We start from the raw sequence: 23,822 nt of genomic DNA, 5'->3' as shown, positions 1-23,822 counted from the left end.
CTAAATTTGCCACGTGCCTCCGATTTCTGTATGCCAGTGATGCAAATGTAAACAGCTGCCTCCAGCAGTGCATAAGTAACATCAAACATCTTGGATCTGGCTACAGGTGAGCTGGCCCCTCAGCTCATCAGTACAAGCTGTTGCTTTGGTATTTGTGGCCTTTATGTAGCTTCCCTGAAAATTTGGAACCAGCCCAGCCAGTCAGAAAGAAGTATCAAATGTGCCCTTTTTGTTAAACTATGTATCCAAAACTGCTTTAAACTTGTTTTGCAATTTCCTGTCACCTCTAACTACACAAACATGTCTGTTGTCATATCCATCCTTTAAGAGAAGCATCACACTTTCAGGAGCAAGGCATAAACATAACTGATCATAACATGCTGCGGAATGAATGTGTTACTACTAATCATGTAAAATAATTCTTATTTTTCTAACTGCCATATGTAGCCATAAGTAATTTACCCTAGTTTTGTATTCAAAGGAATACTATTCCCAACTCAGGTTTAAAAGAATAAAAAATTTAATTTTACTGATGGATGTTTTGTATCATTCCAAGTGCATAGACATGGAAGTTCCATACCTATTGTATTCCTGTTAGTACTGACTTGAACCAAAAAATTGTAGTTGCTGAGGCTGCATTTTGTTTTGGTCAGCTTATGTAGTCTTTCTCCCTATGATTTTCTGTGGGGCACTGCAGAATACAGATATTGATAATGATAGTGATTTTCTTTTCTAATCAAAGGCTCTGCCAATAGTTGAAGAGGAAATAAACCTAATTCTTGTTCACTTGCTACAACTATAGGCATTTATGGTGCTGATGTTTTTTAAAAATGCTGCTAATTAATGTCATTATCTTTTAATTTCAGGGTCACCTGCGAGAGGGAAAATGTCATCTTTCTTTAGGGAATGCCATGGCAGCTGGCCGGTGTTTTCAAAAAGTCCTGGAACTGGAATCCAATAGCCCCCAGGCACTTACAGAGGTATGCAGCAGGCTTGTTCCGGAGATTGCCAGTATTAGATTTACCAGTGATATTAGATTCTAATGTGTGAGAGCATCGTATCTAAACTTCATTACAAATGTTTAGAACACTTGTGCGGTTTGCTGTGTTCAACTAATAGAATCATATTTTCATTTAACCGCAGTGCCACTTGTCCAATGACCACCTTTTTTGGATGAGCAGGGTAAGAAACATGGTTACAAGAGTAGGTCAGAGGCTAGGAATCCTGTGGCTAGTAACTCAACCTTTGACTGTGCAAAGGTTTGTCCATCATCTTCAAGGTGCAAGACAGGAGTGTGATGGAATATTCAGTACCTGCTCAGATGAGGGCAGCTCCAACTACACTCAAGAAGCTTGATGCTATTCAGGACAAAGCAAGTCTGCTTACTTGGCACCACTTCCACAAACATTGACTACTCCACCACCAATGCCTAGTAGCGGCAAGTAGGTACTGTCCACAAGATATACTGCAGAAATTCACCAAGGTTCCTTAGCACCTTCCAGATCCATGATCACTGATGTCTAGAAGGGCAAGAGCAGCAGACATATCGGAACATCATCACCTGCAAGTTCCAATCCAAACCACTGACTTAGAAATATATCACTGTTCCTTAAGTGTCGCTGGGTCAGAATTCTGGAAGTCCTTCCCTCCACTAGCAATACCTACATCAAATGAACTGCATTGATTCAAGAATGCAGCTCACCACTACCTTCTCAAGGGCAGTTAGAGTTGGGCAATAAATACCCATATCCCCCAGATGGGAAACAAGGGAAAAGGAAGTTCAAGCTGATGTTGGGGGATAGGAACAGATTGCTTAAAGCTGGATATGCAGTGAACGTGTGAAGGACAAACCTTTGAATGAGAAGGGACAAAAAGGGTGGCTGGATGTCATCAACATATGAAGGGAACTGAATCCAGTGCTTTCATAAGATCATAAAGCAGTGGCAAATATGAGTAAACAGGGTGGGTTGAGGATGGAGAAAGAGGTGATGTTGCAAGTTAGGAGGAGAAATCATCTATTATTAGGACAGAACCAAAGGAAAATGCCAAGATGATACTGTCTTCAGGAAAGACTGAGGAAGATATATTGTTAAATCTGGTTAATAACTCCACTCTAGGTTCCTTCCAGATGCTGATATATTTCAGTCAGATTCCTTTAAAAGATCGTTCTGCAGTGAAGTGGCTTCATGTGGAGAAAGAAAGGTGACGGAGATGTTAAAAATAACAAGAAAAGATAGTAAATTAAAGTTATTGATGTTAATAATTTAAAAGAACAATCTCTATGCTGGAGCTGAGATACTACATTGTGTACAGTATTGGTCACATTATCTAAGGAAAGGTGTAAATGCATTGGAAGTAATTCAGAGAAGGTTTGCTAGATTAATACCTGCAATGTTTATAAATGAAATGTTGGGCACAATAGGCAAGAGTTTTGGAGAAGAGATGACTTGATTTAAACATAAGGCCCAGGTTAAATCCCACCTGCTCGGGAGGTTTGAACAGGTTGATTAAGAATACCTGTAAGATCTTGATGAGTTTGGCAAGGTAAATGTGGAGAGGCTGTTTCCTTTTATGGGAGAATCCAAAACTAGAGATTACTGTTGAAAAATCATGAGTCACCCATTTAAAACATGTATCAAAATATTTTCTCTTGAGAGCTGTGAGATTTGCACATGCACCAATCATTTGCCTTTTATGATTCTGTCTTAATTCAGTACGATAGATCTTATCCAAGTAAGAACATAGTTAATTTAGGAAATTGACCTTGTTTTGTAGTCTGTTATTTAGATATCCCTGTTATTTCTGTAGCTGAAGAACGCAGAAGCGGTATTGGAGTACGAAAGAATAGCTGAACTTGGCTTTGTCAAAAGAGATTTCAGAAAGGTAATCTGATCATCACGTGTATTTTTCGAATGTATTAAAATTTAAGTCATTGAAAAAGTCTAGAGTTGTTTTTAAACGTTGCTTCATGTAAACATTTTAAGAAGTGCATGACTGGCGGAATTTCAAATTAGAAAATCTACAAATCTATGCAGATGAAAGTAAAATAGTCCCTCTTTACCTGGTGACTTTGCAAACTGGTATGAAAAAGTTGCATTCTGCCAACATGTTGTGATTCTTGATTTTAATTCTTTAACCCCTTTTTACAGTCCTTTCTTTCCCCTCTTGATTCTCTTCAAAAGGCAGGAACTTATCTCCTGTGGCACTTAACAACACTGCTTAGTATTTAGTTAATATACAATAAATTTGGTACAAAACTGCACTCTGTCTTCACTCAAGGTCTCCCCACAATAATATTGTACAACTTTTGGTTCATTATGAATGCAAATGTTATGTTGGCTTTCAAAGTGAGGAGATTCGAGTACAGGAGCGGCGATATTGTACAGAGCCTTGGTGAGACTACATTTGGAGTATTGAGTAGAGTTTTGGTCTCCTTATCTCAGCAAGGATGTTCTGGCAATGGAAGGAGTGCAACGCATTTTAACCGGTCTGAATGCTGGATTGGCAGATTGAATCTCTCTTAATTGTTAATCGGTTAAGACTGTATTTACTGGGGGAGTTTAGAGGAATGAGGAGGTGGTCTCATAGAAACCTAGAAAATTCCAACAGGACTAGATAGAGTAAACACAGGAGAGATGCACCAGATTTCTGATGCTCCTCAGATGCTGCCTGACCTGCTGTGCTTTTCCAGCACCACTCTAATCTTGACTCTGACCTCCAGCATCTGCAGTAATCACTTTCGCCTAGGTGTACCAGATGTCCAGGCAGTCCAAAACCAGGGATCAGAATTTAAGGATATGAGCTAGGCCATTTAGAACTCAGGTGATGAGAAATTTCTTTAGCCAGAGAATGGTGAGCCTGTGTACTTCTCCACCACAAAAGGTGGTCAAGGCCAAAACATTGAATGTTTTCAAGAAGGATTTGGGTACAGTTTGTGGGTTTAAAGGGGTCAAAGACTGTGGGGAGAAAGCGGGAACAGGATTCTGAGTCAGATGGTCAGCCAGGGGCATAATGAATAGTAGAGCAGGCTGAATGGCCTCCTCCTCCAATTTTCTGTTTCTAAACCTGTTTCTAAATTCTCCCTTAAAAAATTCCCATCCATCCATCAGAAACACGTTTTTTAAAGTGGTGTAATTACAAGGAATTATTCTTTTTATAAAACTTGTTTGTACTAATCAATTCATTATGTTGTAGTTGGCCAATGAAGTTGATGGAAGTATTCATAATAAAATAATTGAGCAGTTCTAATTTCCCTCAAAACTGAATGGAATTAAGGAACTAATTGTCTAATGTCCTGTCATCATTTTTTATCTCTGAAATCTTCTCCAAGGTTGTATACTATATGGATCGTGCCCTCGAATTTGCTCCTGCCTGTCACCGCTTCAAAATCCTTAAAGCTGAATGCTTAGCCCTTCTTGGCCGTTACCCTGATGCACAATCGGTAGCAAGGTAGAAATATTCATTCCTTTGAGTACTGTAGCTTTATGGAATTCTTGGTAATTTTGTTATTTCTAATTGCTCTCATTGTGGTGAGGGATCTTAGTTCTGAGGAATGATTCATTGAATACCCAGACTTATCAAGCAATGCAAAGCATTTACAATCCAGTAAGAGAGTCAAATTTCATCTCCCTTCCCCTTCATCCAGTGTCAAAAAAGTAACATTTACTGCACCAATATGAGCTTTCTTCTCGTCAGGCATTAGAGCAGTTTTATTTCATTCATCCTGTGAATGTCATGAACTAATAATTGAAGGTAATACTAACTGATGTGCAATAGTAAGAAAGCATGTTGTAAAGTGATATAATATTTCCCTGATGACTTTGAGGCAGCTGAGTAAGTAAAGGCTGAATAGGTAAAACACTCCACTTTGTAAGACACCAAGTTATATAGATCATAATGTCCCAGCATCATTTTCCTGTGTGTGCAAAGTTAACTAATCTCATTAGTAATGTCGCTTAAAGCAAGCAGTTGATATCATTGTCCCAATGTTAAACAGAAAGGCTGGAGTAAGGGATAAGTCATATAAAGTTGTCCTAATTCATGACCCCTGCTAGAAAATGCACATATTTCAATATTACTTGACAACTGTATTAGACTTGGCTACCACATACTGTCAAGTACCTTGAATTCACTCTGTTCTGCCTCACAGAGGTGCTATGGGACCATATCACAACATAAATCAGTATTTTCAGTTAGAATGGATAAAATTGATAAGGAGTCTATAATTTTACAAATTGTTGATCAGTGTAAATTTTGCAGTTCTGCTGCCAGCTAAACTGTAATTTTAAGTAGAATCATAGAATCTTACACAACAGAAGGAAGTCATTCGGCCCATTGGTTCTGCCCTGTGTCACTCCTCTAGTCTGTTCCCATTGTCTGTCATTTTTTCCCCTTTACTGTTTATCCAATGTCTTTCTAAAAGCTACCATTGAACTTCCAATAAACTATTTTGAACAGTGCATCCTAAATATTTGTGTACTCTATTAAAACCATCAAAATTTTGAATGCTTCTATCAATAATATTCTAACCTCCTATACTCCCAAGAAAACAATCTCAGCTTCTGTTATCTGCATTAATTCTTCATTTCTGCTTGCTTTTCTTTTAGTGACATTTTGCGTATGGATTCCACTAATGCTGATGCCCTGTATGTGAGGGGGCTTTGTCTTTACTATGAGGACTGCATTGAAAAGGCTGTTCAATTCTTTGTCCAGGCTTTAAGAATGGCACCTGACCACGAAAAGGCACGACTTGCTTGCAGGGTAAGTACCGATTACCGTTTTTGGGGGGATGGTAGAGGGGAATCCAGATCATGAAAGTGTATTGTCTCCTATAGCAATTGATTTTTGTAAAAGAGGTTTTCCTTTCTACCTTAGTGAATCTTTGAATTGCTTACAGTGATTTAAAATTCTTTGAAGTATCAGTCTCCAGAGCAATCGGAAGCATCTTCTGTTTCACTTGTGTGCATCTGGGCAGTAAATTCCTTTTAGTTTTGTGAAACTTAGATTAAGGTCAGCACCCGAAGTCAGAATGAGAGGGGAGAGATTGTGATCAATTGAGCAGGAAATGTGGAGGGAAAATGGAAAGTTGGATTTTCTTGGCTTGTTTTGCTCGCTAACAGGATTGGCTTGGCTCCAACCATTCTGAATTGATGATGCCAAATTAAAATCTTTTTCAAAAAATTCTAAATAAATGCAATATTAAAGTTATTTTCAGTTTGCCATTCTTTTTATAATAGTGAAATACTGTGCCTAAAATATCATTTGTGGCTTTTGAAATGTTCCATTCACATACATGAGAGGTAGTTTTGCAACTGTATTGCCTGGGCCACAAGGTGGGGATCAAAACAAAGTGCTAAAAATCTCAGTAGATCTGGCAGTATCTGTGGAGATAAAAACAGTTTTTAATGAAAATGACTCTGGTCTGAACTTTGCTTCAGAAAAGCTGTTCTCCCATTGAAATTTTTTTTTCTTTTAAACTTGTCTCACTTGCTACAAATATATTACTGTGGATATCCTCAAGGGTCTTAGTTGTGTCCCTTTTTGTTGGGCATACAGAAAGTTCCTTGTTCCAGTCCGACTCCAGTCTTCTCTCTCAACTCCATTTCTGGTGCGTCGATTAAAGAAGCAGATTTCCCCAAAGCAGATACATGTTTGACTCAAAACATTATCTCTGTTTCTCTCTCAACAGAGTCTTCCAGAGCAGCTGAGTTTTTCCAGCACTTTTTTCTTACAGATTTCCACATCTGATGTTTTTATTATGGAGTGGGGAAGGTTCCTTGCTTGTCCTTTCATTAATGTAAAGAGAACAGCAATCAGTTCTATTAGAGAAGCAATGTGACCTGCCCGTTCTGTGTTCAACTTAGGATACGTTATAACTCAGGGAGTGCAAGCAAAAATATGACCAGTAGTCTCTAAGCTCCAAGTTGCTTCATGTCTAAGCAGAGTAAAATCACCTCTGATGCATTGAATATAGGGGTTGGATAAACAGACATTGGAATGTATTTTTGTGAGCCAGATGAAAGATAACTGTATTAAATCACAGTATTCTGTGTTGGCCTTTGATTAACCAACTTTGTTGTACTAAGCTGCACTGTGGTGAATGAATGGTAGGAGCATTGTATCAAAGTTATAAACAGGGTCGGGTTTCGTGATTTTGGATATCTGACTTGTTTGCAGAGATTTGTTTCAGAAAGTTTGACGACAGATGTCTATCAAGTCACTTTATAGCTTGGGTATATTCCACAAATAACTTTCTAAAATAAAAGTCCTTGATGCAGACTGTAATGGGTCAAACATTGGCTCACCATACATAAGAAGCAAGATACATGTAGTCACAGCACATGCATAGATGGTGGTCCATGTGCATATTTTTAATAAATCAAAGTTGTAAATAAGCTAAAATGGTCAGCCCTAACCCTATTATCTCTCCCCAGTGTAAAGTTTGCGTTCCCAGAAAATGTCTTCTTTCAAATCACAGTTGCTGACTATTATTTTGAAAACAAGGCAAGGAAGTTAACTTTGGCACAAAGTATTCCTATTTCCAGGCAAAGTGAATAGAAAACAATCATTGCTTTTGCATTTTCTGAAAACTGTTTTGAATAATTTCTCCGTGGTTATTGAGATGGTTCAACTTGAGCCTGTAGCATCACGTCATCACTGATCAGGAAGTACAGCAACTGAGGCCTATTTTTAATGTCCTGTTAGTGGAAATGGGGAAGATATCAAAAAAAAGGAATATTTCAAAATGGCTGTATTTGTACTGTGCACATGCTCAGTGCAGACTTTATGTGATGCAATGACATAGAACATCTGAAAAGATGTACATGCACATTTCTAAGTGAGTGAGTATACGCAGTTATCCCACGGTGTTAGCAGACTCTGCCTTTTTAAATCATAATTGGCACACTATTTATATCCTTGCATATGTATCGTAGTTGTATTAGCAATTATCCATGAATTTCTGTAGTTGTGTTCAGCTGCAATAATCTGTGAAACTGCAATATTGGGACCCAGCAGGGTCAATTCCACAAATTATAGTTGCATTGGTACGTGTCCTGGTTTCTCCTCACTAAAGCTGGTATAATTTCAAGATATTTCATGTGAGTTAGTTGAGGAGTTGAAATAAAAATGAAAAATGCATGGCGGGTCAGCCAGAATCTAATGCAGAGCAATATTTTGTATGTGATCCTTCATTATGGGGAGGCGATGGCCTAGTGGTATTATTGCTGGACTGTTAATCCAGAGACCCAGATACGTTCTGGGGACCCATGTTCAAATCTTGCCACGGCAGACAGTGGAATATGAATTCAATAAAAGATCTGGAATTACAAGTCTAATGAAGATCATAGTCAGATTGTCGGAAAACCCCATCTGAATCACTAATGTCCTTTAGGGAAGGAAGCTGCCATCCTTACCTGGTGTGGTTACACATACTCCAGATCTACAGCAATGTGGTTGACTCTTAACTACCCTCTGGGCAATTAGGGATGGGTGATAAATGCTGCATAGCTATCGACGCCCTCATCTTGTGAATGAATAAAAAACATTGTCTACCACAGTGTTTCCCAAACTTTGTGTCCCATCGTGATCCTGTTTTGAGCTTTGAAAATTGTCATAATCTCTCTGTGATCTGTGTGTGGGGCCTGGAGGTCAGTCGGGGAGAGAGACCTGTGAGAGTGGGGGGTGGGTTTGGTCGGGGGCACAGTGAGTTGCAGGGATACCAGGATGGATGATGGGGGAGCTGAGAGAGCAGGGACTGCTTGAATTCTGTCAAAGCTCAAAAATCTAAAATATCAGTCTGCAACCCCATGTGGAATCCCAACCTCTACGTTGGGAATCACTGCTATATCCATTCTCTTCAGCAATTGTACCTTAAGGTTGATTCTATTTTCAGAAGCTTGAGAATAGATTGAAAGTGGATCATTTTGGTGAGGTAATTGTATACCGTTTCGTCAAGGGCAGGTCGTGTCTCTCAAACCTCATTGAGTTTTTTGAGAAGGTGACCAAGCATGTGGATGAGGGAGATCTAAACAATCGTTGGATAAGCACATGGATGATGATGGGATAGTGGAGGGGGACGAGCTGAGAATAGTTCACAGGTCGGCGCAATATGGAGGGCCAAAGGGCCTGTTCTGCGCTATATTGTTCTATGTTCTATAAACCTAAAATGGTGGTTTACTTTAAATTTGAGATTTTTGACATCAGTTTTAACATAAAGAAAAGTCATAATGGTTAAACACAAGTTTCTGCTGATACTTTATGACATGTTTTAATTGAAACAACAGTGTGGTGCTATGTCTTTCTGCAAATAGAATGCTAAAGCTTTACGAGCAAAGAAGGAAGAAGGGAACAGAGCTTTTAAGGAAGGGTCCTTTGATGAGGCATTTGAACTTTATTCAGAAGCTCTGAAAATAGATCCAAATAACATCAAAACGAATGCTAAATTGTACTGTAATCGAGGGACGGTGGGATCGAAGGTAAGTTGCTTGTAATTTTTGCAGTTCATTCATATGTTATTATAGCAATCATAATCAATGTGTTGGTGTAATTCTTGATTTTCCTGATGACTCATCAGGTTTTTCAGTGATTTGCTAAGCTGTACAGCCCAAGGAATAAGGAAGAAGTTCTCCATAAATTTAGGTGTGCTGCACTTTATAAGCCTCCTGGCATGCTTTCACATTGGTGTCATAACTATGAAGCGATAACGATTGTAACTGAGGTGAAAAGTGATTGAAGCATATAATCAGCTTCTTATATTATCAGTAAAGAAATTCCAATTATAAAATGTACTAAATGTATTCAAAACTAGCATCGCCACTTGAGAACATTCAAACACTGCTTTTCTTTTCATCATTGGTAGTATAGCCGTGGCATTATTATTTGTGAAATGTCACAGCAAATAAAATGTAGCTTTAAAAAAACTTATTGAGCACGATTAATGAATGCAATGTTGACTAGTTGTTTGGAAATGTTTTCCAGCTCAATAAGATGCAACAAGCAATAGAAGACTGCACAAATGCAATAAAACTTGATGACACATATATCAAGGCTTACATGAGGCGGGCACAGTGGTGAGTGATGCTTTGTTGCGCTGAATTCTAGCAATTGAATATTGCATCCCCTGGCATTAGACCTAGGACTTCAAATTTCACAAACCACTCTATAGACTCTTATTAAGTTGTAATAATTCGGTTGTGAAAAGTGAAAAACCATATCTTAACCACTGAACCAACCAGTTCCAACACTATAATGTTCGTTTTACTGAAGGAATCTGCAATCGTATCACCAAGCAGGAAAAATCAGCCCATTCAGCCTCTCATGTTGTGCCAGCTGTTTGAAAGCACTTAGTTCCACTTCCCTGATCTTTCCCCAAAGCCCTACAAATTTCTCCTTTCAGGTAGTAATCCAGTTTCATTTTGAAATTTACCATTGAATCTACTTCCACTGCCATAGAATCCCTATATTGGAGTAAGAAGCCGTTTGGCCCATTAAGTCTGCACCGACCCTCCAAACAGGATCCTCTCAGACCCACCCACCTCACCCCATCCCATCCTTATAACCCCACGTAGGGTTTTTACCATGGCCATCTCACCTCACCTGCAAATCCCTGCTCTGTGGTGGGGAACCCCATGCAGACATGGGGAGAACATGCAAACTCCACATAGTCACCCAAGATTGGAATTAAATCCAGTCCCTGGCATTGTGCCACCCTTGTCAATAGTACATTCCTGATCACAATGCCATCTGTGGGCAATTATTTTAATTGTGTCTACCCTCCCAGATTTTAATGACCTATCTAAGGCTATGACCTCTGATTACTAAACCCCCTCCAACCTGTGGAATTAGTTTCATTTTGTTAATCTATTAAAATACCTAAAGTTTGGGTAAGTCTATTAAATCCCTTAATTACCTACAAGCTGCTAAACAAAGGATGAGCAAAGCTGTTAAATCTGTGTTCCAGTTTTCTTCAAATTCAATACTTAATTCTTCTCTGAATTAAATTTCATCTTGTAAAACTCATCTATTTCACCAGATTGCCTGTATCCTTCTCACTGTTTATCATATTTCTAAGCTTCTTGCCTTTTGCAACCTTAGATCATCTACCATTTAGGAGAAAGTGAGGTCTGCAGATGCTGGAGATCAGAGCTGAAAATGTGTTGCTGGAAAAGCGCAGCAGGTCAGGCAGCATCCAGGGAACAGGAGAATCGACGTTTCGGGCATAAGCCTTAAGAAGGGCTTATGCCCGAAACGTCGATTCTCCTGTTCCCTGGATGCTGCCTGACCTGCTGCGCTTTTCCAGTAACACATTTTCAGCCATCATCTACCATTTACCCAAGTTTCGGTCCCTGCTGTATATTGAAAAGAACCATGATGGCAATATTGATCCTGGACAGATTGCCATTATATTTAGTTTGCTGTTATTGGTTAACTCATGTTCTTCTAAAGATTAATAATTTTGTACAGGGTTATGGTCTCTAGATATTTTCACACCACAGGTATTAAGCTGGCTGAACAGCCTTTATCCATATATCCCAGTTTCTCATTTACAAGCACAGCTATAAAATTTACAACCCTTCAATGTTTGGTACGAAGGTCACTCTCTATGTGGAGTTTGCACATTTTCCCAGTGTCTGCATGGATTTCCTCCGGGTGCTCCGGTTTCTGCCCACAATCCAAAAATGTGCAGGTTAGGTGAATTGGCCATGTTAAATTGCCCGTAGTGTTAGGTGAAGGGGTAAATGTACGGGAATGGGTCTGGGTGGGTTGCGCTTTGGCGGGTCGGTATGGACTTATTGGCCGAAGGGCCTTTTTCCACACTAAGTAATCTAATCTGATCTAATCAAAAGTTGTAACCAAAGTCTTGACTGAAACCACCCTCACTACTTCAGTAACCTAGGATATATTCATCTGCACCCGATATCCTTTCGACTTTGAGCACGGCAAACTGTTTAATGGTCTTCTCTTTGTTTGTGTTCTACCTTATTAATTTTCTCTACCAGCTCTTGCTTTAGTGTGACATTAGCAGAGTTTGTCGTGGACAAAGGGAAATCACTCATTCAGTACCCCAGTTATGCCTCTGCCTCCAAATAACATTTTGGATTCTAATCTTGATCTGAATTATATTGTACCACTATAACTGTAGCTATGATTGAGTTTGTATCTTGTTTTTTTTTTAACAAGTCTTTATGGAAATTGAATCATATTGCCATCACACAGCATAAATACATATTTTTACCTTGAAAAGTACCTACATTTACGAAGCCTTGTAGTTATTTTTTGGTATGTAGTATATTTTCCATGAGAGGCAGTGCTAATTCCTTACCAAACTGTGGCCAACACTGAAATTGGAAAGAAATAGCTTGTTTTATATAGTACATTGTCATGCTCTTAAGGTGTTATAAAATGCATTAGATTCAGTTATGCAATGGGGTGGCATTGAGTGGTTAGCGCTGCTACCTCACAGCAGGGACCAGCATTCAATTGCATTCTTGAGCAACTATCAGTGTGCGGTTTACATGAACCCCACCCCCGTCTGCATGGGTTTCCTCCCATTGTCCAAAGATTTACAGGTTAGGTGGATTGACCATGCTAAATTGCCCACAGTGTCCAGGGATGCGCAGGCTAGGTGGATTAACCATAGGAAATGTAGGGTTACAATGATAGAGTAGAGGGTGGCTCTGGATGGGATGCTATTCAAAGGGTCGGTTTGGATTTGTTGAGCCAAATGGCCTGCTTCCACACAGTAGGGATTCTATAATGCAATGCCGTTCATGATGATGAGGACAACACACTCTGCTCTTCCAGCTTTGCTGGATCTTTGATTATCCGCCTGATCTCATTGAAAGGTATCGAGGTTGCACAATCGCCTCCATGTTAAAATTGTGTCTTAGATTCTTCCAGGCCCTGAAGTGGGGCTTGAAACCACGCTAATCTGAGTTAAAAGATAAAACCACATCTGACTGCCCCAAGTTCACAAGAGTGGCTGAAGTTAGCTGATGAGGTGAGAGTGAAGGTTGAATTCTGCAGGCCCTCAGTACGTGGTTATGAGGCTGGCAAGGTTACTTAAGTCAAACATTTTTAGCTTTAATATTTTTTAACCCTAGTTATATGGATACAGAACAATATGAAGAGGCTGTAAGAGATTATGAGAAGATTTACCAGACAGAGAAAACAAAAGGTAAGCTGCAAGTAGGTGTTTCTGTACAGGCTTTTGTTGATCTAAATCTTTAAATGAAACAAAATGTCTTGAAAAATTTATTCAGCAGAATTAACAGAAACTATTTGATTTATCTGTTGAAATTATTCATTAGTTATATCTGACAGTCTGCATTCTTTTGGTGTTATGCAACATTAGGTGCACATGTATTGTGTGGCAGCCAATAATCTGTAACTCCCTTTGTGATCCAGGGAACTTTAGAGCTGCTTTTGGTGGTGGTGGTAGCATTCTGGTACACTGCTGGACTTGCCTAGTGTCCTTCAGTTGTGTCGGTGCAGCACTGTAATTACCTGATGGTATGTAAGATGATATGTGCCCCACTCTTAATGCAGTTGAGGGCAAGGATAGAACTTATGCTGTTTCACCAAAGTATGTTGTCTAAATTTAGTTAATTTGCACCGGTCAATTTTAACTTATCGGAGATGTCAAGAATTGAACCTGGTGTTCCTTCACGCACAAGCCAGCAAGTGACAAAAAACAAATTTGCAGTTAGCGTACTCGTGTGGGCTTTATCAGCAGTGCTTTGGTATGCTGAAACACCATCTCTAGCTCTGAGCTGTGTGTTTTTATCAAGTTCCACAACAAACCTTTGAAAGCAGCAGATGTTGCTCTGGTTCAAACTGTTCATTTTGGGGCGGCACTGCTGCCTCAGCGCCAGGGACCCGGGTTCAAGACACACCTCTGACACCTGTCTGTGTGGAGTTTGCACGTTCTCCCTGTATCTGCGTGGGTTTCCTCCAGGTGCTCCGGTTTCCTCCCACAATCCAAAGATGTGCAGGTCAGGTGAATTGGCCGTGCTAAATTGCCCATAATGTTAGGTGCGTTAGTCAGGGGTAAATATAGGGTTGGGAAATGGGTCTGGGTGGGTTACTCTTCGGAGGGCTGGTGTGGACTTGTTGGGCCGAAAGGCCTGTTTCTACGCTGTAGGGAATCTAATCTAATCTTTTTGAATTACCTGTAAACTGCAAAATACATAATTGGGATCTGTAAATGAGCAAAGCCCTTCAACACAAAGATAAGTAAAGTACTTGTATTTGTTGCAATATAAACTTGCTTCAGTATTGCTCCTCCTTCAGTCCTTAACATTTAGGTTTTATTTATACTTCCTGTTGTTAAGAGCACAAACAGCTGCTTAAGAATGCACAACTGGAGTTGAAGAAAAGCAAACGAAAAGATTACTACAAAATTCTTGGTGTTGATAAAAGTGCTTCGGAAGATGAAATTAAGAAAGCTTATAGGAAGCGGGCACTGATGCACCATCCAGGTAAGATGGGTTTCGATTTGCAAGCTGACCCCACGTGCAGCTGAAATTAATTTTATGGTGTCTGAGAAATATATTTTACTTTGGAATATCTTTTCTAAGTAGAAAATAAGATAGTTCTGTATTCATTTACAAATTTAGGATACTTTATAAGATTTTTTTGTGTGATTGTGCCTTTTAATGGTCCTTATTCTATTCATGCTGCTGGAATGAAAAGGTTGATGGGCTGAACTCTTGCTCTGTTTATATATTTTGATAACATTTGTACAGAACACATCTTTTTGTTTGCCTTTACTTTGCGGGCTGTGGACTAAAAAAAGGAAAGTTCTGTTTTAAGCCAAGAAGGCTCTGCAAAGAGATGAGTGCAGTTTAAGAAAATTGTTTATTGGATCACGTTATGTGTTGTACATCATATTGCAGTTTCCCTGGAATGGTAGGAGCAGAAGCAGACACCTGGACTGACGGGTTCCAAACTTGTAGACAACTGCTTGATGACAATGCCCTCCAAAGCATCTCATCCACATCCCGCACCTCTGCCCTCAAACTCCACCCATCCAACCCCAATAAGGACAGAACCTCCCTCCCCCGTCCTCACCTTCCACCCTACCAATGTCCACATAAACCACATCATCCACCGACATTTCTGCCACCACCAAACTGACCCCACCACCGGGGATATATTTCCCTCCCCACCCATTTCCACTTTCTGCAAAGACCGTTCCCTCCGTGACTACCTGGTCAGGTCCACACCCCCAACAGCCCACAATCCCATCCTGGTACCTTCCCCGCCGCCGCAGGAATTGCAAAGCCTGCGCCCAAACCTCCCCCTCACCTCCATTCAAGGCCCCAAAGGAGCCTTCCACATCCATCAAAGTTTCACCTGCACATCCACCAATGTCATTTATTGTATGTGTTGCTCCCGAAGCGGTCTCCTATACGTTGGGGAGACTAGATGCCTTCTCGCAGAGCGCTTTAGGGAACACCTCCAGGACACCTGCACCAATCAACCAAGAAATGCTGCTTTCTGGATCCCACTACTACATGAGGCGTTCTGTTTTTCCAAATACCTATAGGTTGCGATTCTGCCTATGAAGTTGCAGAAAGGTCTAAGGCAGAAACACTCAATTTTGAGTGAATGTTATCCTTGACAAAATGGCAATGAATCTGGGAGAAAGTGAGGACTGCAGATGCTATAAATAAGACCAGAGTTGAAAAATGTGCTGGAAAAACACAGCAGGCCAGGCAGCATCCGAGGAGCAGGAGAATCGACGTTTTGGGCATAAGCCCTTCTTCAGGAATGAGGCTGGTGTGCCAAGCGGGCTGAGATAAAAGGTAGGGGCGAGGGAATTTGGGGGAGGGGCGCTGGGAATACGATAGGTGGAAGGAGGTGAGGGTGATAGGCCGGAGAGGGGGCGGGGGCGGAGAGGTCGGGAAGATGATTTCAGGTCAAGACGGTGGTGCTGAATCCAGGGGTTGGGACTGAGATAAGGTGGGGGGATGTAGATTTCTCCAGCTTCCTCATTTCCCCTCCCTCCACCTTATCTCAGTCCCAACCCCCGGATTCAGCACCGTCCTCTTGACTTGCAATCTTCTTCTCGACCTCTCCGCCCCCACCCCTCTCTCCGGCCTATCACCCTCACCCTCACCTCCATCCACCTATTGTATTCCCAGCGTCCCTTCCCCCTACCTTTTATCTCAGCCCGCTTGGCACACCAGCCTCATTCCTGAAGAAGGGCTTATGCCCGAAACGTCGATTCTCCTGCCCCTCGGATGCTGCCTGGCCTGCTGTGTTTTTCCAACACCACATGAATCTATACTTCCAGGGTTTAAAAACCTGTGGATCTGTATGTCTGGATTCCTTTCTTTTTGTATTCTGAGAACTGAACGAATTTGGTTATATTTTGTTTTAAGACTGTCTTCCCAAAACAGATTACATCGCATTTCTCTGCAATGAACTGCATCTGCAGCTTCATGGTCCACTCTGTTAACTCCTTCCTGTTCAACAATTTATTGTGACACCTCATTTGCCATCATCTGCATTATTCCTTTTGTGACTATAAACAAATTATTTATGTGAATAGAAAGCAAAGAGCTCTTCGGTGTCAGTTGTCATGTTTTGAAAGAATTGGCAGCACTGCTGTCCAGCACATCGTCTGGCTAAATCGTTTCAGACAAGTACCCACACTGCAGAAGTTGACGCTAAAGTAAACTGCCACTTAATGTATTTGGAAAATGCCCTACTATGTATAGAATAGGTTAACAAGCAGCAAGAGATATGCTTCAATTACAGAGTAACACTTTTTTAAAAAAAATGCAGATTCTAATCCCTTGGGTCCACAGTGCATTGTTCAAAGGGAGCTTTTCTCTATTCATTGCTTGTGACTATTTTCCTCCATTTTACCAAGGGTATGTGAGTCATTAAGGAACTTTTCAATGCTCAAGCACCATCTAGTGGTTTAAAAAAAAAGGACAACAACAGTAATAAATCTGCTCACTGCACTCAATATGCTGCCAGACCTGCTCCTCTGATACTGCCGATCTGGAATTTTCCACCTCGAACTGACAAAATCATTTTATCATATTGAACTTACAAAAGTGGTCGTGCAGTATCTGTGGACACTGTTTCTCCAAAATGCTGCTCGCTGAACATACAAAAATAATGGTGCTTTACTTTGCTTCTAAACTTTATGGCTACCCTTTCACTCATCGTGCAGAACAATAGATCAGGATGAATTATAAAGTAGCAAGTAGATTCAGCCCTCCCATTCTGAGACTCCACTGATCTCAAACGCAGTCAAAGTGAGGAACCTGGATTTATCGAGGAACTTTTCCTGCCAGAGCTGTGCAGTGAAAACAGCCGTACCTTCATAAATATACAGGCAGTCCCCAGGCATGCCTTCATAAATACCCTGTGTATAGGCAGTCCCCGGCCGTGCCTTCATAAATACCCTGTGTACAGGCTGTCCCCAGCCATGCCTTCATAAATATACAGGCAGTCCCCAGCAAAGCCTTCTTAAATACTCTGTATACAGGCAGTCCCTGGCTGTACCTTCATAAATCCCCAGTGTACAGGCAGTCCCCAGTCATCCCCTTCATAAATACCCTGTGTACAGGCAGTCCCCAGCCATGCATTTATACATACCCTGTGTACAGGCAGTCCCCAGCCGCTCCTTCATGAATACCCTGTGTGCGGGCAGTCCCCGGCCATACCATCATAAATACCCTGTGTACACGCAGTCCCCAGCAGTGCATTCATAAATACCGTGTACACGCAGTCCCCAGCCGCTCCGACGTAAATACCCTATGTACAGACAGACCCCGGCCGTGCCTTCATAAATACCCTGTGTACAGGCAGTCCCCAGTCGTGCCTGCATAAATACCCTGTGTACAGGTAGTCCCCGTCCGTGCCTTCATAAATACCCTGTACACACGCTGTCCCCAGACATGCCTTCATAAAATACCCTATGTACTGGCAGTCCCCGGCCGAACCTTCATAAATACACTGTAAACAGGCAGTTCCCAGCCGTGCCTTCATAAATATACAGGCAGTCGCCAGCTGTACCTTCATAAATACCCTGTATTCAGGCCGTCCCCAGCCGCACCTTCATAAATACCCTGTGTACCGGCAGTCCCTGGCCGTGCCTTCATAAATACGCTGTGTACAGGCAGTCCCCAGCCTTGCCCTCAAATGTATACAGGCAGTCCCCAGCTGTACCTTCATATGTATACCGGCAGTCCCCGGCTGTACCTTCATAAATACCCTGTATACAGGCCTTCCCCAGACGTGCCTTCATAAACACCCTGTGTACAGGCAGTCCCCAGGCTTGCCTTCATAAATACCCTGTGTATAGGCTGTCTCCAGCCGTACCTTTATAAATATACAGGCAGTCCCCGGCCGTACCTACATAAATATCCTGTGTACAGGCAGTCCCCGGCCGTACCTTCATAAATACCCTGTGTACAGACAATCCCCAGCCGTGCATTCATAAATACCCTGTACACACAGTCCCCAGCCGTTCCTTCATAAATACCCTGTGTACAGGCAGTCCCCGGCTGTGCCTTCATAAATACGCTGTGTATAGCCGTGCCTTGGTAAGTATACAGGCAGTCCGCAGCCGTGCCTTCATAAATATACAGGCAGTCCCCAGCCATGCTTTCATAAATACACTGTATACAGGCAGTCCCTAGCCGCTCCTTCATAAATACCCTGTGTACCGGCAGACCCCGGCTGTGCCATTATAAATACCCAGTGTGCAGGCAGTCCCCAGCCATGCATTCATAAATACCCTGTGTATAGGCAGACCACAGCCGTGCATTCATAAATACCCTGTGTACAGGTTGTCCCCAGCCACTCCTTCACAAATACTCTGTGTACAGTTAGTCCCTGGCCCTGCCTTCATAAATACCCTGTGTACAGGCAGTCCCCGGCCGTACCTGCATAAATGCCCTATGTTCGGGCAGTCCCAGGCTGTGCCTTCATAAATATCCTGTGTACAGGTAGTCCCCAGCTGCTCCATCATAAATACCCTGTGTACAGGTAGTCCCCAGCCGCTCCTTCATAAATACCCTGTGTACAGGCAATTCCCGGCCCTACCTTCATAAATACCCTGTGTACAGGCAGTCCCCAGCCGTGCCTTCATAAGTATACAGGCTGTCCACAGCCGTGCCTTCGTAAACACCCTGCATACAGGCAGTCCCCAGCCGTGCCTTCATAAATATGCAGGCAGTCACCGGCCGTGCCTTCATAAATATCCTGTGTACAGGCAGTCCCCAGCCGTGCATTCATAATTCCCCTGCGTACAGGCTGTCCCCAGCTGCTACTTCATAAATACCCTGCGTACAGGCTGTCCCCGGGCGTGCCCTCATAAATAGCCTGTGTACAGACAGTCCCTACCTGTACCTTCATAAATATACAGACAGTCCCCGGCAGTACCTTCATAAATACCCTGTGTACAGGCAGTCCCCAAACATGCCTTCATAAACAACCTGTGTATAGGCTGTCCCCGGCCGTGCCTTCATAAATATACAGGCAGTCCCCTGGCGTGCCTTCATAAATACCCTGTGAACAGCCAGTCCCTGGCTGCACCTTCATAAATACCCTGTGGACAGGCTGTCCCCGGCCGTGCCTTCATAAATATACAAGCAGACCCCAGCCGTACCTTCATAAATACGCTGTGTACAGGCAGTCCCCAGACGTTCCTGTCTAAGTACCACAGACACTGGCCGTGCCTTTATAGCCGCAGACCCTGGCCGTGCATTTATAAATACCCTGTGTACAGGCAGTCCCCGGCCGCTCCTTCATAAATACCCTGTATACACGCCGTCCTAGATGTGACTTCACAAATACCATGTGTACAGGCAGTCCCTAGCCGTGCCTGCATAAATACCCTGTGTACAGGCAGTCCCCAGCCGTGCCTTCATAAATATACACTCAGTCCCCGGCCGTGCCTTCATAAATACGCTGTATACACGCCTTCATAAGTATACGGGCAGTCCCCGGCTGTACCTACATAAATACACTGTGTACAGGCAGTCCCCGGCCGTACCTTCATAAATACCCTGTGTACAGGCTGTCTCTGGCAGCGCCTTCATAAATGCCCTGTGTACAGGCGGTCCCCGGCCATGCCTTCATAAATATACAGGCAGTCCCCGGCTGTGCCTTCATTAATACCCTGTGTACAGGCAGTCCCTAGCCGTGCCTTCATTAATACCATGTGAAAAGGCAGTCCCCAGCCGTGCCTTCATAAATACCCTGTGTATAGGCAGGCCCCAGCCGCTCCTTCACAAATACGCTGTGTACAGGCAGTCCCCGGCTGTGCCTTCATAAATACGCTGTGTACAGACAGTCCCCAGCCGTGCCTTCATACGTATACAGGCAGTCCGCGGCCGTGCCTTCATAATTATACAGGCAGTCCCCAGCCATGCTTTCATAAATACACTGCGTACAGGCAGTCACAAGCTGCTCCTTCATAAATACCCTGTGTACCGGCAGACCCTGGCCGTGCCTTTATAAATACCCTGTGTACAGGCAGTCCCGGGCTGTACCTTCATAAATACCCTGTGTACAGGCTAGTCCACAGCTGTACCTTTATAAATATACAGGCAGTCCCTGACCGTACCTTCATAAATATCCTGTATACAGACAATCCCCAGCCGTGCCTTCATAAATGTACAGACTGCCGCCAGCTGTGCCTTCATAAGTACCCTGTGTATAGGCAGTCCCCAGCCGTGCCTTCATAAATACCCTGTGTACAGGCAGTCCCCAGCCGGACCTTCATAAATACACAGGCAGTCCCCAGCCGTGCTTTCATAAATACACTGTATACACGCAGTCCTCGGCTGTGCCTTCATAAATATATGTATACAGGCAGTCCGCAGCCGTGCCTTCATAAATACCCAGTGTACAGGCAGTCCCCGGCCGTATCTTCATAAATAGCCTGTCTACAGGCAGTCCCCTGCCATGCCTTCATAAATACCCTGTATTCAGGCCGTCCCTAGACGTGCATTCATAAATATACGAGCAGTCCCCAGCTGTGCCTCCATAAATACCCTGTATACACGTCGTCCCCGGCCGTACCTTCATAAATATCCAGTGTACAGGCAGTCGCCAGCCGCTGCTTCATAAATACCCTGTGTACAGTTAGTCCCTGGCCGTACCTGCATAAATACCCTGTGTACAGGCACTCCCCAGCCGCTCCTTTATAAATACCCTGTGTACAGGTTGTCCCCATCCACTCCTTCACAAATACACTGTGTACAGATTGTCCCTGGCCCTGTCTTCATAAATACCCTGTGTACAGGCAGTCCCCGGCCGTGCCTTCATAAATACCCTGTATACAGCCCGTGCCCAGACATGCCTTCATAAATACCCTGTGTCCAGGCAGTCCCTGCCGTGCCTGTATAAATACCCTATGTTCAGGCAGTCCCTGGCTGTGCCTTCATAAATACCCTGTGTACAGGTAGTCCCCAGCCGCTCCATCATAAATACCCTGTGTACAGGCAGTCCCCGGCCACTCCTCCATAAATACCCTGTGTACAGGCAATCCCCGGTCCTGCCTTCATAAATACCCTGTGAACAGGCAATCCCCGGTCCTGCCTTCAAAATACCCTGTGTACAGGCAGTCCCCAGCCATGCCTTCATAAATTTACAGGTTGTCCCCAGCTGTGCCTTCGTAAATACCCTGTATAAAGGCAGTCCCCAGCCGTGCCTTCAAAAATATACAGGCAGTCCCCAGCCATGCCTTCATAAATACCCTGTATACAGCCGTCCCCAGACGTGCCTTCATAAATATCCTGTGTACACGCAGTGCCCGGCCGAGCCTTCATAAATAACCTGTGTCCAGGCAGTCACCAGCCGTGCCTTCATAAATATACAGGCAGTCCCCGGCCGTGCCTCCACACATATACAGGCTGTCCCCGGCTGTACCTTCAAAAGTACCCTGTATACAGGCCGTCCCCAGACGTGCCTTCATAAATACCCTGTATACAGCCACTCCCCAACCGTGCCTTCATAAGTATACAGGCTGTCCACAGCCGTGCCTTCGTAAAAACCCTGTATACAGGCAGTCCCCAGCCGTGCATTCATAAATATGCAGGCAGTCACCGGCCGTGCCTTCATAAATATCCTGTGTACAGGCAGTCCCCAGCCTTGCCTTCATAAATACCCTGTGTACAGGCAGTCCCCGGCCATGCCTTCATAAATACCCTGTATACAGCCCGTCCCCAGACATGCCTTCATAAATACCCTGTGTCCAGGCAGTCCCTGCCGTGCCTGTATAAATACCCTATGTTCAGGCAGTCCCTGGCTGTGCCTTCATAAATACCCTGTGTACAGGTAGTCCCCAGCCGCTCCATCATAAATACCCTGTGTACAGGCAGTCCCCGGCCACTCCTCCATAAATACCCTGTGTACAGGCAATCCCCAGTCCTGCCTTCATAAATACCCTGTGTACAGGCAGTCCCCAGCCATGCCTTCATAAGTATACAGGCTGTCCCCAGCTGTGCCTTCGTAAATACCCTGTATACAGCCGTCCCCAGCCGTGCCTTCAAAAATATACAGGCAGTCCCCAGCCGTGCCTTCATAAGTACCCTGTGTACACGCAGTGCCCGACCGAGCCATCATAAATACCCTGTATACAGGCCGTCCCCAGATGTGCCTTCATAAAAACCCTGTGGACAGGCAGTCCCCAGCCGTGCCTTCATAAGTATACAGGTAGTCCACAGCCGTGCCTTCATAAATATGCAGGCAGTCACCGGCCGTGCCTTCATAAATACCCTATGTACAGGCAGTCCCCAGCCGTGCATTCATAAATCCCCTGCGTACAGGCTGTCCCCAGCTGCTACTTCATAAATACCCTGTGTACAGGCTGTCCCCGGCCGTGCCCTCATAAATACCCTGTGTACAGGCAGTCCCTACCTGTACCTTGAAAAATATACAGGCAGTCCCCGGCAGTACCTTCATAAATACCCTGTGTACAGGCAGTCCCCAAGCATGCCTTCATAAACAACCTGTGTATAGGCTGTCCCCGGCCGTGCCTTCATAAATATACAGGCAGTCCCCTGGCGTGCCTTCATAAATACCCTGTGAACAGGCAATCCCTGGCTGCGCCTCCATAAATACCCTGTGGACAGGCTGTCCCTGACCATGCCTTCATAAATATACAGGCAGACCACAGCTGTACCTTCGTAAATACCCTGTGTACAGGCAGTCCCCAGACGTTCCTGTCTAAGTACCGCAGACACTGGCCGTGCCTTTATAAATACCCTGTGTACAGGCAGTCCACAGCCGCTCCATCATAAATCCCCTGTGTACAAGCAATCCCCAGCAGTGCCTTCATAAATACCCTGTATACACGCCGTCCCCAGATGTGACTTCACAAATACCATGTGTACAGGCAGTCCCTAGCCGTGCCTGCATAAATACCCTGTCTACAGGCAGTCCCCAGCCGTGCCTTCATAAATATACATGCAGTCCCCGGCCGTGCCTTCATAAATACGCTGTATACATGCCGTCCCCAGACGTGCCTTCATAAGTATACAGGCAGTCCCCAGCCGTGCCTCCACACATATACAGGCAGTCGCCGGCTGTACTTACATAAATACACTGTGTACAGGCAGTCCCCGGCCATATCTTCATAAATATCCTGTATACAGACAACCCCCAGCCGTACCTTCATAAATGTACAGACTGCCCCCAGCTGTGCCTTCATAATAACCCTGTGTACAGACAATCCCCAGCCGTGCCTTCATAAATGTACAGACTGCCCCCAGCTGTGCCTTCATAAATACCCTGTGTACAGGCTGTCCCCGGCCATGCCTTCATAAATACACTGTATACAGGCAGAC

General features: G+C 43.6%; 1 protein-coding gene across 2 annotated transcripts in view; it reads left to right on the top strand.

The window, feature by feature from the left end:
• Positions 1-23,822, top strand: part of dnajc7 (DnaJ (Hsp40) homolog, subfamily C, member 7) — a 61,242-nt gene that overhangs the window by 19,078 nt on the left and 18,342 nt on the right. For both annotated transcript variants that reach the window (XM_043674943.2, XM_043674945.2), the window contains exons 4-11: positions 867-980; positions 2,809-2,883; positions 4,331-4,449; positions 5,607-5,760; positions 9,312-9,476; positions 9,979-10,070; positions 13,104-13,177; positions 14,334-14,480. In XM_043674943.2, coding sequence (XP_043530878.2) covers positions 867-980; positions 2,809-2,883; positions 4,331-4,449; positions 5,607-5,760; positions 9,312-9,476; positions 9,979-10,070; positions 13,104-13,177; positions 14,334-14,480 — 940 coding nt within the window. The remainder of the gene's footprint in view (positions 1-866; positions 981-2,808; positions 2,884-4,330; positions 4,450-5,606; positions 5,761-9,311; positions 9,477-9,978; positions 10,071-13,103; positions 13,178-14,333; positions 14,481-23,822) is intronic.

The sequence above is a fragment of the Chiloscyllium plagiosum genome, unplaced genomic scaffold (genome assembly GCF_037043375.1).
Source record: "Chiloscyllium plagiosum isolate Xiang-an unplaced genomic scaffold, Cpla_swu_hap1 HiC_scaffold_32, whole genome shotgun sequence".
NCBI lineage: Eukaryota > Metazoa > Chordata > Chondrichthyes > Orectolobiformes > Hemiscylliidae > Chiloscyllium > Chiloscyllium plagiosum.
The sequence above is the reverse complement of the archived record's forward strand: the minus strand, read 5'-3'. Positions and strand labels throughout refer to the sequence as shown.